Below are 18,007 nucleotides of genomic sequence, written 5' to 3' on the forward strand. Positions count from 1 at the left end.
GAAAATGCCATAAAGGGGTAAGGCAACAAATGATATAAACGAGATTCAATCTCATGTTTTGAGTACCACCCTGAAACTTTACCAATTAATCTAGTTGACATCCACTATTTGTCTACTTATCATATTTTAACCAAGAAGCTCTCATAAAACTTGGTCATATAACAAATAAAAGGAGAAGCATTAAATAAAATTATGTGAAGTAATCCGTACTTCTTCTTTTTTTTTCTCTACCAAACTCTAGATACACACTCGTGCCGAAAATATCTGGCCGTAGGTATGAAAGATATCTAGCCGTAGGTTGTGCACATGTGGTGGGTGGAGGTGACAAACCAAAAAAGCAAAAAGTGTAAAAAAAATCTAACGCAATCAACGGTTTCTAACTACCCAAGTACCCATTTCTTCTTCCTCCTCTATAGCTCTACTCTTCACTGTTTGAACTCCATTTCTCTCTCTGCCCTAAACCTTTCTCCTCTTTTTCCTTCCAATTTTTAAAAATCCCTAAAATGTCAAATTCATCATCCAAAACAATAAACCCTCCTTCAAAACCACCCTTTTCTTCCAAATTCATCCCCAAAATCTCCCCTAAATTATCCTCTTTACCTCTTCCCTTAAAACCCATTTACAAATTCCATCTAAAAATCCAATCTTCACTCTCCCCAGATCCCCAAAACCCCAGAAAACCCCTAAATTTAATCTCAATTTTGACAGCTTTACCTGATTGGGCTGATGCAGTTCAGGAAAAGGGTATGAGAAAAAAGAGGGTTTTGTATAATCATGAAAGTTGGGCAGAACATAGAAGCTCCCTTAGGCATGTAAGACATCTGTTGTCTTCACTTTCTTCAAGGGTGATTGTCTCCCTCCTCCCTCCTGTGCTTTTCTTCACTTCTGTGGCTGTTATTGTTTCTGGGTATAATACTGCTGTGACCTTGGATTTGTTGCCTGAGTTTTTCCCTGTGTTGAGGGCATCTTCCTTGCCTTATCAGCTTACGGCCCCCGCCTTGGCCCTTCTGCTTGTGTTTCGGACCGAGGCCTCGTACTCGAGGTACGTGGAAGGGAGGCAGGCTTGGACTAAGGTCATTGGTGGGGCTACTGAGCTTGCTAGGGAGGTCATTGCTTATGTGGATGATTTCAATGATGGGATTATGAAGAGGAGTCTTTTGCAGTACATTATGGCTTTCCCTATTGCCCTTAAGGTTTGAGTTTTCAGTCAATTTTGGAATTCTAAGTTACAATTGTTTGTGATTTTTTGCCTTCAATTGGTCAGAAAATGATTTTTTTTTGGTTGAATGAGAATTTGTGTGATGAATTGGTGATTTTGTGGTAAGGAGACTAACCTGTTCCTGCTTTATAACAATGCAAGTCAATGCAAGTTACACTATTGCTCTTTATTTAGTGTATGCATATGATACTTAAACTTTATTTAGTCATTTGTCATCCATAATTCTTGAAAGTATGGCTGTATTGCAAAAGTGCTTACAAATTTAATTTAATTTACAAAGTGGAATGTTGTTAATTAACCCTTATCTATGCCTAAACCAAAATTAAAGGAAAGAATATGTGCCAGCAAAACTTTTAAGGTATTTAACAAAAAAAAGTTCAACCCTTCATGCTATGTTCTTGCTGCTTTGCTGTGCAAACTGCTGAGGTATGCTTTGTACTGTTTGTACTTGCCAAAACTTTGAAAAAATTAAAAAGTCCATGCTCCTTGTAATTGATTGGACTTGAATCCGACAGATTTTACTATGGTGGATGCAGCTAATGTTGGATTATGTTATGCTTACTTGATCACTTTAGAAAGATCTTTTTGTGGTGATACTCTATGTTGTATGATTTCTGTGGCATAATAAAAAATATCCGGGGTTCTGCAGTGCCATTTGCTTTCTGACTCCGATGTTAGGCGAGACCTCCAAAGCATACTTGAAGCAGATGATTTAGCAGTAGTTCTCAGTTCAAAGCACCGGCCGCAGTGTATAATACAATTCATATCTCAGAGCCTTCAGTTGTTAAGTCTAGAGAACCAAAAGAGAATCGCATTGGTAAATTTCCCTCTGAATCATGCATCTATTTTCTTGAACTGTGATGAAATAAATTAAGTGGTCTAAACAAAGTAACAGGTTTGTTATATGCTTTGGATGTTGTGGTGGGTGTTTTGATCCACACAACTTAGTTTCTGTTTGATTCAACTGAATTTGACTGAAACTAACTTATCTGAACTTATTATTTTTGATGAAAAGAACTTATTTGCATGTTAAATTGTCTGAAAAGTTTGGCTGGACTGAACTTTTTTTTGCTGAAATAAGTTGAAACAAACAGACCCTTAGTGAAGGTATTTCAAGTCCTTAAAAAAGCATTTGCACAATGCAGGATTCGAAGTTATCCCGTTTCCACGATGGGATTAGTGTTTGTGAACAAATAGTGGGTACACCCATTCCTTTGTCATACACTCGGCTGACCTCAAGGTTCCTTGTTCTTTGGCATCTCACATTACCTGTCATACTATGGGATGATTGCCACTGGATTGTGGTTCCTGCCACTTTTATCAGCGCAGCATCTTTGTTCTGCATAGAAGAGGTATTCCTTATCCCCCGTTTTGAATCACACTGTCAAAGTTTCCTTAATTATCATCTTGTGTATGGTTTATCACGATATTGGGCATCTGTTGTTCGAAACTTTTGTAGGTGGGTGTACTTATTGAAGAGCCCTTCCCTATGCTTGCACTAGATGCACTGTGCAAGGTGCTTTGTACCAACATTCAGGAAGCTATTACAGTCCAGAAGGCAGTTAAAATCCGGGTCAATGCTAAAAAGAAGACCTACCAGTATAACGAGCACTCAACGAATGGTTGGCCAGCGTCACGTGTTGATAAGACTTGATGAAACTTGGCAACATTTGACGAAACTTTGATGAAACTTAAAAAGAAGACCTACCAGTATAACGAGCACTCACGCGTGTTATAATGCAACATCAGAAGATGCAGTGTAAACTGATTTTTCTTTCTCAGGTAATCAACTGAGAGTGTTCTTGAATCTGAAAGGGATGATTATCTCTGTAAATCTACGGTTTGAAGTTTGGACGACTGACCAGAATCCTGTTTGTACATAACTCATAAATATGATCGGTAGACATCTGTATGTATGTAGTTAAAAACAAACATGGCTACCACTTTTTGTAAAATTTTGGCTCTTGATATTCCATATAATTTTATTTAGTTGATTCTGTAAAAACAGTAAATACACTTGAAATTCTGACAAAATCATAACAATTCTCTTCTATGAGAAATAAAGTCATTAAATACTATATAAAGATCAAAAATATCCCTCAAGTAACACAGTGTCTTGTATAATCCTAGTTGATAAGTTCTTCAACCTCTTACTTTGGGTGAGACTCATCATTGTTGAGGAAGAAAGATTGACATCATCCCCTACCCAAAGAGGTAGTACCTCCACTACCACCTTTTGTACCGAATTCGTTAGAAAACCTTTCTCCAAAACGTCTTCCCAAACGCTTAGTTTCCCTCTCAAATCTACCAATACATTACACATTCCTTGTCTACTGCAATACTCCAAAACAGCATCCAAACTGATGTCGTCCATAACAACTGTTTCAATACCCTTCTGAGACATTTCCGGTGGTAGTATTACTTCCTCGTCCACAAATATAATTGGTTTACAGTCTGCTTCTACAAGTAGTTCCAAATCCCAGTTAAGGAAATCAGATTTCTTAGCTATAAATATTTGTTGAGGTTGACGGGCATTTGGTTCTTGTGATGTAACGAATGACATTGCTTTGTCCATCGTGGTGGTTGCTGCATGTATTACTGCATCATATTCTTGTAGCAATTGAGAGTAATATCCTCCACGCTCTGCAACTTTATCCCCCAGTTGATCTATAAGCACAGCATTAACGGAGATGGAGTATCTGCAACTCGATTAGTAGTAACCATTAGCTACATGCAAAACATATAGAAACCCCAGAAAAAGCTTCCAAAATTTGTGTCATGTACAAAGAAATTTAAATGGAATAATAAGAAAGCGTCACTCAACCAATTTTAGATGGCAACACTAGTAAAATAATGTTGATTTTGCTGCGATTTTGGGTAGCTGCAATATTAAGGGCTGCAATTTTAGAATTGTCATTTGCCGTGTTTAAAAAACACAGCAAATCATACTCCGTAATATTTTGGGAACCAGTAAAGAGAGTGTTTCTGAACAAGACAAACCAGAAAGGCTTTGCAGTCTAAATTTCATGCTTATTTCAAGCGACCTATTTCTCCATCAGTTGCATGCCTGTCATTCTTTATCTATCCTCTATTGTGAATATCTATTACACAAACAACAACTAAAACTATATGTAGTGAGCTCTGAGGCCTCACTCCTTTGACCTTAACTTATTTTATGATCTGGAATAGGGATCAAATTATAGCCAAACAAGTGTATTATCTATTATATACCCGGGTGGTGAAATTCCATGATGCATAATACCTGCCAGAAAACGCAGGTTTACTAACCGTAGGTATATTAAACCAAATCAAGCCATATTAAACAAACTCAGAATTTCAATATAAATACGACCACGAATAACGCAGAAAGAAAAGTATAATTTACTCATAACATCAAATATCAAATAACTCAAACAACAATGAAACACCAGCTCTAAAACAACTCACGGAGTCACGAGTGACAATGACAAATATAGACAACAAAAACTATGACCACTGAGCTAAACTTAATTTCTCTCCTAAAGAACTTCACAAAGCGGCTAACTCTAATTTACAAACAATACTAGACACCCGCAAGATACTCAACCAATTCACAACATAATCTTGCCTGTACTGTCACACTTACAAACTCACAATTCGACAGTCTCACATACTGTCCCTCACACACCTGCACCATACATACCAAGTACTCATGCAACCAGCATACACCAAAAACAACCTGTACAAAACCCAAGATAGCCTACAAACACCAAACACAGCCTGCACACACCCAAAACATGACCCACACACACTACACCTTACCATGCTCTTACACTGCTAGCCCACTGCACTAAGAGCTGCTAACCACTACTGCCAGCAGGACACAGTATTATCATGCCTTACCATGCTTTTGTGAAAGTAAAAAGAGTCTCATTTGCTTAGCTTTATAAAAATAAACACCAAAGTAGAAAAATTGCATTACTTGATGCGTTTCAAGCTCACAAACGCAGAAAATGATGGGATCTTTTACCAAAATAGCTACTTTTACAATTTTATTTATCAAAATGGCTACTTTAGAATTTTATTTCCCAAATTAGCTACTATTTTGACTTTGAAGTAAAAACCAATGAACCGGATTGAGTTTTTTTTTAATAGTGAACCGGTTTGGAATTTTTTTTAATAGTGAACCGGTATGACTAATATTGTGAATCAAAAGTTGAGTCACAAATCACAATGCAGAAAATGCAAATAGGCATCATGTTGAGACATTTGATCCCCAAAAGGGAATCTTCTCAGTGAAAAGAGGCCATAGTTCTTACCCCGAACATGTATACAAAGGTGGTCATACTCATCTAGTGAACCTCAAAGAAAAAAGTTGTTCATGTCAAAAATGGCAACTTTATAGTATTCCATGCTCACATGTCCTTGCAGCGTGTGAGTCTCGTAACATTGGCTTTGAGCCTTTTGTAAAGCCATGGTATAAAGTTTCTACAATGGAGAAGGTTTACACTTCAAAATTTCATCATATACTAGATAAGCGTTGTTGGCAATATTATGCAGGTAACGATTTAGTTCCAAATCCAAATATGAAAAGAAATAAAGCAGGTAGACCTTATTCCACTCGTCTAAAAACTGAGATGGATATCAAAGGAAAAAGTGTGTCCAATCGATGTTCAACGTGTAAAGGAGTAGGACACAACTCGAGGACTTGTGCCAAAAAGAGAAGATCTTAAACAATGTAAAATGCAGGTACGTATGAGTGTTTTTGTTCATTGTTATTAACTACAAATTTAGTTACTGCTTTATTATTCATTGATATTAATTACTTGCATGTTTTCTGAAGTGTAGGATGATTCATTTTTAGGAGCGGACATGACTGGAAATACCCTTTACTATGATAATTGACATGTTTTAGTGGAACAAGAGTATAAGTGAGATTTTACCTTATGAGGTTGAAAGCCCTTAAATATGCTCTTTATTTATTTTCTAAACTTTGAGTTGGTATTGTACTGTTAAGAAAATAAAACTTGGTTGCAGACTATTTGTTTGTTATGCCTAAAATAGGCCTTATTATGATATGTCTGCCTTGGGATCAATTGTCTTATGTTTGCACGGCATTTTATTCTAAGTATAATACGAAGTACAAGTTATTTTTCTTTGGTCTTAGAGAAAATTGATATACTTCTCTAATGATCTGTCGTTTAGGGGTTTTAGCTCGATGAGTTTCTGCTATCTCTGTCGAGAATTCGAAATCATGTTTTTGCTATCTTTCCTAAACCCGTTTCTTAGTTGTTATTGGAGGAAGTGCTCTCTCGATTAGGAAGAAAGTAAAAGAACCAAGAAGGTGACCAATAGAAAATCATTCTGATGGTCATATTTTGAAACTTCCTTGGCCGTGTAGAACATGGATTAGCATTATGTCATTCTTACAAGTGAAGTAATTATTCTTTGGTTTGTAATTTATGTTTTGGGTTGATTTTATTTGAGAATACTTTACGGCTAGTAGCAAAAATTACTTGTTTTTTAGTCAAAAATAAAAAAATAAAAAATAAAAACCCGGTTGGGAAATAGAATTAAAAAGTAGTTATTTCGGTAAATAAAATTTGTAAAAGTAGTCAGTTTGGTAAAAGATCCACAAATGATGTATCAAAGCTTCAAAACCTGTAATCATTTGATGCGTCTAGAGAAAAACACAGCAAACTTGACGTGGTAATTCAAAATTTTCAACACCGAAGGAGCACACATAGTGCGTAACCTGTCCTTTCCACAACTTCACCTTACATAACCTAAATAAACTCATGGATTCATGTCCTTATCATACTCAATGCAAATCATCACCATTACCAACAATTAAATGGAACAATAAGCTTTACCTGAGAGTAACAAAAGGCTTCCCAGAAATCATTTTGTGAATAAATGCTTCATTGAGCTTGTTGCATAAATCTTCCTCAACTCCAACAACTACTTCAATGCCTGCTTCTTGAAGCCTATTAATCCCCCTAGATGAAACAATAGGGTTCGGATCCACCATGCCGACCACAACTTTCTTCACTTTGGCTTTGATCAAAGCCTCGGAACAGGGAGGAGTTTTTCCATAATGATTGCAGGGTTCCAAAGTCACATAAGCAGTTGCATTCTCAGCCTTCTCCCCAGCATCCCTTAAAGCAAAAACCTTCAAAGTTTCACCTTTACATCATCAATAACGGAACTAACGAGACGAATACCGTATAAGATACACCATGAATCAATCTACAAACAAAATTGACCACCAAAACAAGCATTACAAGAGTACTCGTAATTAACATAAAACATTACACCACATTCTAATTACTAATTGAGATACTCACCATAAATTGTGCATAACAACTTCTGTGTATTTGCTTCTAAAGTGCACGACAAATATGATTGTACTCCCATTAAAACACGACTATAAGTCTGTAACATCCAACAAGCACCAGAACTAAATCTCCAAACAAAATTTGACCACCAATCCATCAAAACAAGCACTTCAGGAGTATACTTTAACAACTAATTCACCACATTCCATATACAAAACAATTTGTAAACAATGAAATATGGATTGTAAAAATCACTTTTGCAGTACCATAAAATATGAGAATTATCAACATTGAGCACTTCACTAATCCAATCATCATTAGTACGAGTTAATTATTACCTCAGCATGAGGCTGACCTGCCTTAGGATGAAACCCTTGACCAACAATCTTACCATCTTTAACAATAATACAGCCAACCATAGGATTAGGACTAGTACACCCAATTGCCTGCTTAGCTAGCTCCACGGACTTTCTCATGTAAAATGCATCATCTTCATTTTTACTCTCACACCTCACTTTCACAACATCACCACCAATTCTGAAACTAAAACTTGCCCCGGATAACCTTTTTTCCATACTCGAATACCCATTATTGAATCTTGAATCAAATATGGGTTTTCTCAAATAACCCATGTTTTTATGTGGGTTCGGCACCAATTTGGGCAAACTAAAAGACCCAGAAACAGATTTATATGTTGATTTTGTGAGGTGGGGTGAGACTATAGGTGGATTGAAGATGGAATTTGGGTTTGAAAGAGTGAGATAATTCATGTTTGTTTTGGTAATTAGCAATTTTGGTTGATTGACAATTATGTAAATGCAAAATGGCTAAAAGCAATCAGATTTATCAGCCATTAAATGAAAGTATAACTCAATTTGAGCAAAATTACAGAGAGAAATAAATTAAATACAATAATAAAGAGAAGTGAGGTGGGCAAGTTTACAAGAAACACCTGCAACAGCAAGAACCATGCTGCGGGGAAGCAGTAGTTGGAGATTGGAGCATTGAGAATGTGAGCTGAAGGAGGGCTCTGATCCGACGTCGTATTGCTCTGTGCTACAAGCCTACAACGGCTATTCGCCTGTTCCCTCTTTTTTTTACGGAAATTTTAGGAAATGCTTTTGTTTTGCTATAATTCACCAAACGCCCATCAAATTTCAATAATTCGTAATATATCTGAGGAAGTCTTTATCACAAGTGATATGCGGAAATTTTAGGAAATGCTTTTGTTTTGCTATAATTCACCAAACGTCCATTATATTTCAATAATTCGTAATATATCCGAGGAAATCTTTGTCACAAGTGATATGGACACAAGTGAGTACCAATACAGAATCTGGAGTACCAATACAGAATATGTTAGTACCAATACAAATTATGTGAATACCAATAACACAATATGACTTTGTATTGGTGGTACTTCTAAGCAATTTTGCATTTTGCTACTGATATATTATGTGTTGGTACTCAAGATGGTTGTATTTGGATCACTTGTGTCCATATGGACACAAGCCATTTGAGGTTTAGAAACCCTCAATATATCCATATTTTAATACGTAATACCCCAACTACCCCTATTTCAATATTTAATACACCAAATACTTTTAATGACGTCATCGATCCTACAATATACCAATTAACGTCTAATTAACTCATTAATCCCTATTTAACCTTTTAATTAACTCCCTAATCAACCCACTCATTAACCCACTAACCCACCAATTTCTTTTTCTTTTCTCTCTCCCCTTCCTTCTTCCATTAACTCACCATCCACCTCACTATCATGGCAGTCATATATATTTCTGATATCTTCCTCCCTCACATTCACCTCCACCCTTGCCGACGCCCACCAAAATAACACACCTCCACCCTTGCCAACACCCACCAACGCCTCCCCTCCCTCTGCTTCCTCTCTACCTTGGTCAGCACCACCCCAACAACCACACCAGAATCACCACCAAATCAAAATTGCAATCAAAATAGCATTGCATAAAAATCAAAAACCGAGCACCAAACCGAAGTTGTTGTCGGAGTAGCATTGCAATCAAATTCCCATCCTCAGTTACAGACCCATTATCTCACAAATATTCTTAAATGAGCATATCATCATCATCGACGTTTACAATCCATATTAGCATTGCAATCAGCATATCATCATCATCGTCGTTTAAATAAGCATATTAGCATTGCAATCAATCCATTGGTGTCGAGCTTATAGCATCATCATCGTCGTTTACTAGCTCTCAAGGAGTACAAATTAAGATCCGAAAATTGCATAGAAGAAAATCAAATACTAATTGCTTGGTGGCGGCAATGAGCAATTGGGCGGCCACGATTTTGGTGGCGGCATGCGAGAATGGTAGTGGGTGGGATTTTGGGAAGAGAGAACGTCGGAAACGTTGGTGGTGGTGGTCAACTGGGAATCTGGGAAGAGGGTGGCGGGGGGCAGGCATGGAGAAAAGGCCACGGAAGAAGAAAGTGGAAGAGAGAAAGGAAAAGGGGGAAATGGGTTAATGGGTGGGTTAATTAGGGGTTAGTGGGTTCAATTGGGGTTGATGACGTCACTAGGGTAAATGGGGTATTAAGTATTGAAATAGAGGTGTTTTATGAATTATTGAAACTTGATAGGCGTTTGGTGAATTACGGAAAAACTCGGGGGCATTTCGTAAAATTTCCGATTTTTTAATACTTAATTTTCTCCGGCTATTTCTTTATACTTTCAACGCTTGTGAGATCACCCATCCTCCCATTTATATCCCACTTACACCAATTCTTTATTACTCATTTATCTCTTATAAAACAATTAAAATATCACCAACAAGACATCAACTCCACTTGTACATTAATTTATTCATTTTTATGTGCTACTCACAAACATTTTCCAAAACTACGCGGAAACACAAGTGCTGCGAGTATTCTGAAACAAAGGAAATACTAGACACAAAAATTAGTGTATCGTTATTCGAAGCTCGCATACGCTAAAAACGTCCGCATTTTAAACATGAAAGTCCACTTTTATCCTTATAAAATATTACCCCTCCCTTCATTTTTTTCACTCAACTTTCACCTCTCCCCCTCCGGCAGACAACAACAACAACAACAATAACAACAACAACAACAACAACAACAACAATAATAATAATAATATCTGATCTAAACTTATTTTTTCTGATCTGATTAAATCTGAAATAAGTAATAAGGTTTTGAAATAAGGTGAACTAAACAGGGCCTATAGACTCCCTACTTCCTTAGTTAACTTTTACTAGTTGACATACTGTATTTTGTTTTGGAACACATATTATGGTGAGATTATCCCTAATCTAGAGTGGAATCTCGAGCGTAGTCTCTATCCAGACTTTTGTGATAATGTGTTATAAGATTGTAGCAAGTCTGGAGGCCGGTTTGAAAATTCAAGACTCCGCCTTTTTCTCCAACCAAATCAAATCATTACACATCATCACACTTTGTCCTATTTATTACTTAATTATCCCTTTTTAGGAGTTTATGTGAGTGATCGAGGGGAAACTAGGTCGTTACTAGTCTCTCCTAATCAAACAAATTACCTAAACTAACCACTAAACACAAGTAAGCGGTAAGCAAGGGTCGGAATCCACAAGGACTAAGGTGCGCTAATTTATGCTAATCGAACAACAAGCTAGGTCAGAACGGGGTTTTGGAGAATCATAATAGACTAAAACTGTAATATCCCGGAATTTTTAAACTTGATTTATTAAAATTAAAAATATTTATTAGCTTGATTACGTTTTAAATAATTATGAATAATCAAATTTCATTATTTTAAATGTTTTTACGATTTATTTTAAACGATAAATTATAAACGAAAATTTATTTATTTTTCGTTAACGATATTTTCATAAAGAATAATTTTAGCTAAACATTTCTATTTTTAGTAGTTTCCAAAAATAACAACAAAATTTCTGAATTTTAGTACAACCATGTGAAATTACGAAAATTCCCTTGGAGCACCAACATTCCATTTCCCTTTCTTCCCTTGCTCTCCAAGTTGCCCTCCACGTACAAAGCAAGAATGAAGAAATTTCTTCATTCCTCTCTTCCCTCAATTCAGTCCTTGTTCATGCCTTGCTCCCCAAGGACTTCAGCTTCTCTTTCACTCTACTTAAAACTATAAATTATAGCAAAAATCTGCTCCAATTCTTCATACAATCGACTCCAATTTCAATAACCAAACCAATTTCAATTTCAGTTAAAACCACCACTACCATCGGTGGCTGCCGCCACCGAAACCACCGCCAATCACCACTACCCCTGCTGCCTAGCACCACCTCGATCATCCACCACCGTCGCAACCACCCCTTATTGCTCTCCTCTCCTCGCAGCTCCGCAACTCCCCTCCCCTGCCTCCCTCTTTTCGTCCCCCTGTTGCACCACCTCAACCACACCACCACTCCCCAGCCACCGCACCACCCCTCTAGTAAATCTCCGCCACAAAATACCCCGGCGAACGGCTGCTGCGCCGCCCGGAATCGACCGGAAACACCCCCCTCCCCTGCTTTACCCTGTTTTTGCGTGACCTCCTCTTCCCTCCCTTGTTGTTTGCCGCCGCAAAACCAACCCCACCACGGTCGCATTCACCAGTGCTGACTTGTGACGCCGGACCACCGTACCCAACCACCTCTGTCTCCCTTCCTCTCCTCCCCTTCGTGCTCCCCCTGCTTCGCATTCCCATCTCCTCTTTGGTCGACTTCCGGGAAACCAAAAAGCCAAAATACGACTTTGTTTTCCTTGATCCAATAAACCCAAAACAAAGATGGCCCAATTCTAAATCCTTGGGCTTTGGGTAAGACAACTATGAATGTTATAATGAATTTTGTTCCTTTTAATTATTTACTAATAAATTGCTTATTATTTTTCAGATTTAATTATTGATTTTACTGAAATAAATAACTAGCCTCATTTACCAAAATTGGAATTTAAATAATATTTTCATGTAAAATCGATATATATATTTCGATTGAAATTTCGTTTAATAATATTTTCGTTAAATTATGAAATTATATTTTTATTAAGATTTTGTTATAAATTCACAACTTATAAAAACTGTTATTTATAAAATATCGATTTTAAATTATTTATCGTTTTGATACTAATTCAATGATTTAATATCTTGAAAGAATCAAACTCGGAACTCAGGACGAACGATCCATCGAATAAGAAGTGTAAACTACGATTGAGGTAACATCTATTGCTAACACCCACAATCCCCTTATGAAATGTGTTTTATGAGATTATGAAACGTATTTATAATGATATGCTTTTTATTGGATTGTGGGATATATATGAAATGTGTTTATAAGTGTGTTTTATGAATGACGATGTTCAAATATGTTTATGAATGATTTTATAAGAATGATGTTTATGAGTTATGAATAAGATACGAAACATGATAAATAAAAGTGTAACCGGTTCTGGTAGTTAGTGGGGTTACTATTTCTAGGTCGTGCACGTACCGCCGTACCGCGGGACACCCAACACGGAAGAGTGCTCCTTGAGGGTTACCGCAAGCTAAAAAAAGAAACTATTTACGTACGGGCGTATGTCCAACAAGGGAGAGTGCTCCTTGAGGACTATCGCAAGGTGGGAGACGTCCCGCAAGGCTAACTTGTCAGTTACCAAGTAAAATGGATGTTTTATGAAAGATAATGGGAACTATTAAAGTTTCAAGATATAAATGATGTTTTACTGCAATGAGTTTATTAAAGTATTATACTATATTCTATTCTCCCTGATTGCAAATTAAATAAAATGAATTGAAATGAGTTTACGTTGCTAGGGTAGTATGTTACTGGCCCTCGGCTCACGATGTTGCTTTTGTTTTAGGTACGAAGAAAATCATGGGATGCCTTAGAGTGAGGATGCAACCGTCAAATTCACGATCGGTGTTTAGTAAAGATAACTATATCTCACTAGTAATAATGGATGTATTAACTAAACTCTAAGTTTAATTTCAAGTAATGAGTTAGATTTTAATATTAATGTTTAGTCAATGCTAGAAGTATCTATTAATAAAGTTTATTTAGTAATTTAAAAAGGTTATGTCGCTGTGTATTTCCCACGAGGGAAATACGACCTGTGACGCTCCGACTAAATTAGAATTTCCGCTGCTATTTAAAGATAATTAACCTAAGTAATGGTGTTTAGAAGTCGAGGCGTTACAAAAACTAATTAAACTAAACTAAGAAATCAAAAGTAAACGAGATTAGGGAATGTGTCAAACAACAACAAATCATGGAATGGACATAAAAGAGCTAAAAACGGGGAAGATTCACAAGCACTACATGAATAGGCGTTGAATTCACAAATAGCTCCAACTATCTCCTGACGTGCGTGAAATTTCCCTAAGCATCAAGCATGAACTCCCGTTCTACACTATCATCCCGGGGTAAGTTAAACTCCAATTCAACCAAATAGTCAAGTTTAGGTCTTTAATCCCTTTCCAACCCAACTAGTCACTACTTCTTTCTCTAACAACAACAACAACAATAATAAAAATAATAAAATAAAAAACAGAAAATTAGAAATGAGTAATTAAGTTTTTGGTAATTATAGTTGTAAATAATCAAATTAGAGGGAATTTTTTTTTTGTTAAATTATATCAATATGGATGTCTATTTGTAGATCTTAAAATTTTATGACCGATAGTAATTTTATTTTATTGTTTTATGAATCGGAAGTATAATAAAAAAATGGCATTTGAAAAACAATCGTTACAAAGACTTTCATGGCAAGCCACATGGCGCGACATGATTGGCTGAAAATTCCCCATCCAAAAGCAAAAAATCCTCATTCCATGGGGATTTTCATTTTTCCCCACCCAAAGAGCAAAATTTTCCCAACCATTAAGAGCAATATTTTGGCTTTTCCCCTTTATTTTTCCCCAAGTGCAAAAAAAATCCTCATGGTTAATGCTCTAAGGGTAACCCTCTCATTTCAAACAATTATCACTTCTTCTTCCTCTGGTGATGGTTCGTTCGGAGGGAAATCAATCTTAAAAGTCAGGAGACAAAAAATTGTCTGAGCCCGGGTTCGAACCGGGGACCTCTAGTGTGTGAGACTAGCGTGATAACCGACTACACCACCCAGACTTCTTTGATTAATAAGCATCCCTTCAACTATCGAAAGGTTATTGGTGTACAAATATTTTGAGTTTTCAAAATGAAGATTTCCTGAAGCAAGAGGCGCAGGCGCTTTAACCAAAAAAAATTCAAATCCAATTCTCAAAATTCGCGAAAAATTGAAAGCCCTAACATCACCCAGAAACACACACCCACACTGATAGTAAGAGAGAGAAAGTGCGACCCACCGGTTCGAACCGACTCGGAATGGAGAACCAGCTGAGAATCGATGAGTCCACTCGCTCCGCCGTCGTACCGGAACCAACTTACCGGGACCCGGAAGCTTCAGTTACCTGCGAAGAGGAAGAGGAAGAAGAGGAAGATGAAGATGTAGAAGAAGAAACTGCCAAGCTTGAAGAAGAAGTTAAAAAAATAGCGGAGAAAGTGGAAAAATACAGATCTACGTTGCCTGATCAACTCAAATCTTGTCTTTCTTCTGTTCTTTCTTCTCAGCGTCCTGCTCTCTCTCTCTACAAAAACGTCTCCGAACCCGGACCTTCCTCTGGGCCCCACTCCGGTAATATTTTTCTCATTTCCGTTGTTCATCTTTCTTTCTTTAAGATTTTCTTTTAATGAATTGATTTGTGCAAGCAGTGGTGATTTTTGATTTTGCAGTTGAATAATGTAGGTTTTGATTGGGAATTATCTTTCTTGAGGTGTGTGCTAAATTAAACGAATTAGTTCAATTTTGAATCAGTGTTAGTTTGCATTTTACGTAGAAGCTTCCTTTGGAATTTTGAATTTGTTAACTTAAATGTTGATTATTATGTGAAAGGGAAGTATTTTGGGGAAATTAGAAGATCTATAGGTAGATTTTGCTGTTCCCTCAAAAAAAAAAGAAAAAAGAGGTAGATTTTGCTGGAATTTTCAACTTTTTACTCTCCATAAGAGCGATAAGGTGGAAACTCGTAGTTTAAACGTTTAGTTTATATCAAGGATTTCGTGCTTTAGCCTGTAGGAGGGTTGGGGGTGTAGTTTATGAGTAATGATTACTGATATTGTGGTTCCATGGCATTAGAGAGAGCGAATTTGAGAAGCGGAATGGCTTTTTAAGGATGTATTAGTAAAGGAGAGTCGTCTGGAAAGCAACATTTTAGGAGGTCTTATTCTGAACTTCTGATTGCTCCCATTGATTTGAAGTTTTGCTAAGTATGCAGTGGCTTTGGCAGGACTTAGCTGGTGTGGTTGTGCACCCAAATGTAGACTAAATAGCAGCAAAAGCTATAGTTGATTGTCAAAAAAGACCCATTCCAGTGAAAGGTGTCATTGAATCCATAGAAATGGTTGTCGAACCTAGGGAGATATCTTGGATAGACGAGTTATTTCTTAGTGCTTATTTTTCCTGTGCATATGTACAATCCTGTGAAACCACATGGAAATGTGTTTCTGGGTTTTGCTAAGTATGTAGTCTTTGGCTTCTTACTCTAAGCTTCAATTGCCAGGCTTATAGTTATGCGTTTCTCGTTTTTTTTTGTTGTTGTTGGTTTCTGTTCTTGGCCTTTTAGGCTTTCATCCTATGAAAATGTCTTCAAGGTTTTGCTATCTCTATTTAGGGTCATACATGCCAGGAGATACTATCCTTCTCCTGTGGCCATGAATAGGTGATGAAACTGACTCAACAACACGAATCGTCTTTCGTGTTTCAATTTTCTTCGAGATCTGAAATCTCTGCTTTCTGACAATAGGAATTATGTAATTGATTATGACATTAGTGGCTTACCGCCTAACATCTTTAGCCTTCTGAATGTAGGCCTGTATGATGCATATTCAGCCTTTAGCTAGAGAAGTTCTCAAAATGACAGTTATCACAGTAATGTTTTTCCTAATAGATACCCAATTATTAATTCTGACAAAGTGACACTGAGTAATGTTATTGATTGAATTCTTGCCAACAGCTAAAATTCTTCCAAAAGTTGGTCTGATGTGTCTTTATAGCTAGAGAAGTTCTCTAATACACAGGTCTCCTGGCATGTATGGCTTCTCAATGAATTCAAACAATTTGAATGCAGTGATTTAGGTTGAGAAGGTACTGATAACGGTTATTACAGGGTGTGCCGGTGCGGTAATTGGTAAGATCTCCAGGTTTATGTTGCTGGTTTTCAGTTCATAAGCATTACCCTTTAATCATGGTGAATCGGTGATCCTCATGTATGTGTTTCACAGTTCCACACCACCTCTTTACATATATAAAAAAAAGAATTGGAAAAAGGGAAAGAAAAAAATGTTTGGATTGCTTTCTTCATGAATTTACCCTTGCTTCAAAGTCTGTTCCCAATTAGTTGCTCTTTAGGGATTCATTGCCTGCTTTTGTATTCATCCTATTTGTTTCTGTGCTGTACAGGTGCAGGATCTAGCCATGGTGATTCCAGAATAGAGTTAGAAGCTCATAATGACGAAAAAACCATTGATGAAGTTCAACTGGTTAGAGATAAGATTTCTAGTAACAACTCTGCAATTCCCAAGGGTTTAAAAAGGATGAGTGAGTACATTTCTAGAATCGACAAAGTTGTTTCTTTGAGTGAAACTGTTCGTCATTCGTTCAAAAGGAAAAAGAAGGTTTTAGAAAGGAGTGAGTGCATTTCTAGAATCGACAAAGTTGTTTCTTCCAGTGAAACTGTTCGTCCTGCGTACAAAAGGAAAAAGAGTTGATATACTTTGTCTTCCACCGACTTTATCTTTTGTTAGTAAGGGATTGTTGTGGGTAGAAAATTTGATTTTGTACAAGAATTTATGACGATAGGCATTAGGCATTCACTAACAGGAGCTGTATAACAAAAAATTGTATCTCCACTATGTAATTTGAGTCAAATTTATTTGATTAATAATATCTCCATGAATGGAGCCAATTCTTTCTGTTGTCTGTTTTCTTTTGCTTTACACGTATGTTCACTGCCAAATGCCTCGAGCAACTGAAATCAGCAGACTGGACTGCAGGAGAGAATTGTGTGCTGCTTCCAAAGAGTATCTCCAAGTCAGGTACTTCACATCCCTGCAAATTTTCATCCTAATTTTGCGTGATTGTAGTTACCAACTGTTCGGTGGGTTATACTGTGGTTATTGATTTTTATTCTCTTTCCCTTTTTTGTGGTAGCTAAGTATCAAAATTCCCTTTTGCAGGTTGATACCTTTGATTTCGATATTCTTAGAACTTCCGTATGACATTGCATCTGATGGTCGTGCATCGGGATTGCATTGGCTTGATACAATTTGATCTACAGATAGGTTCTGAATTATGATGCAGTTTAAATGTTTAATCTGCTTATTCCTCCTTCCTTTTATCAATAAACAGCAAAGCAGTTGTTTTTGCCTCCATTTCC

At 36.9% G+C, this 18,007-nt stretch overlaps 3 protein-coding genes and 1 non-coding gene across 5 annotated transcripts; 2 read left to right on the plus strand and 2 right to left on the minus strand.

Moving 5' to 3' along the window:
* Positions 1 to 369: 369 nt before the first annotated feature.
* LOC110789430 (voltage-dependent chloride channel 1, chloroplastic-like) lies at positions 370 to 3,208 on the plus strand. The gene is made up of 4 exons (XM_021994097.2): positions 370 to 1,193; positions 1,869 to 2,036; positions 2,365 to 2,571; positions 2,679 to 3,208. Exons 1-4 carry the CDS (start codon positions 504 to 506, stop codon positions 2,871 to 2,873), a joined length of 1,260 nt encoding a protein of 419 aa, XP_021849789.1. The 5' UTR covers positions 370 to 503; the 3' UTR covers positions 2,874 to 3,208.
* On the minus strand, positions 3,158 to 8,601 carry LOC110789424 (riboflavin biosynthesis protein PYRD, chloroplastic). The gene is made up of 3 exons (XM_021994090.2): positions 7,875 to 8,601; positions 7,072 to 7,370; positions 3,158 to 3,918 (listed from the first exon to the last, which is right to left on the minus strand). Exons 1-3 carry the CDS (start codon positions 8,304 to 8,306, stop codon positions 3,306 to 3,308), a joined length of 1,344 nt encoding a protein of 447 aa, XP_021849782.1. The 5' UTR covers positions 8,307 to 8,601; the 3' UTR covers positions 3,158 to 3,305.
* Positions 8,602 to 14,521: 5,920 nt separating this feature from the next.
* Positions 14,522 to 17,543, plus strand: LOC130459068 (uncharacterized). Of its 2 annotated transcripts, XM_056837585.1 has the most exons (3): positions 14,522 to 15,207; positions 16,739 to 16,759; positions 17,032 to 17,543. In XM_056837585.1, exons 1-3 carry the CDS (start codon positions 14,898 to 14,900, stop codon positions 17,337 to 17,339), a joined length of 639 nt encoding a protein of 212 aa, XP_056693563.1. In that variant the 5' UTR covers positions 14,522 to 14,897; the 3' UTR covers positions 17,340 to 17,543. The 2 variants fall into 2 exon arrangements, with proteins under 2 accessions (XP_056693563.1, XP_056693564.1); XM_056837586.1 differs by lacking the exon at positions 16,739 to 16,759 and having other exon boundaries at positions 14,547 to 15,207.
* Positions 14,587 to 14,660, minus strand: TRNAV-CAC (transfer RNA valine (anticodon CAC)). Its single transcript has one exon. It is a non-coding gene; the product is annotated as a tRNA-Val (tRNA).
* Positions 17,544 to 18,007: the final 464 nt, after the last annotated feature.

The sequence above is a fragment of the Spinacia oleracea genome, chromosome 2 (assembly GCF_020520425.1).
Source record: "Spinacia oleracea cultivar Varoflay chromosome 2, BTI_SOV_V1, whole genome shotgun sequence".
NCBI classification, from domain to species: domain Eukaryota; kingdom Viridiplantae; phylum Streptophyta; class Magnoliopsida; order Caryophyllales; family Amaranthaceae; genus Spinacia; species Spinacia oleracea.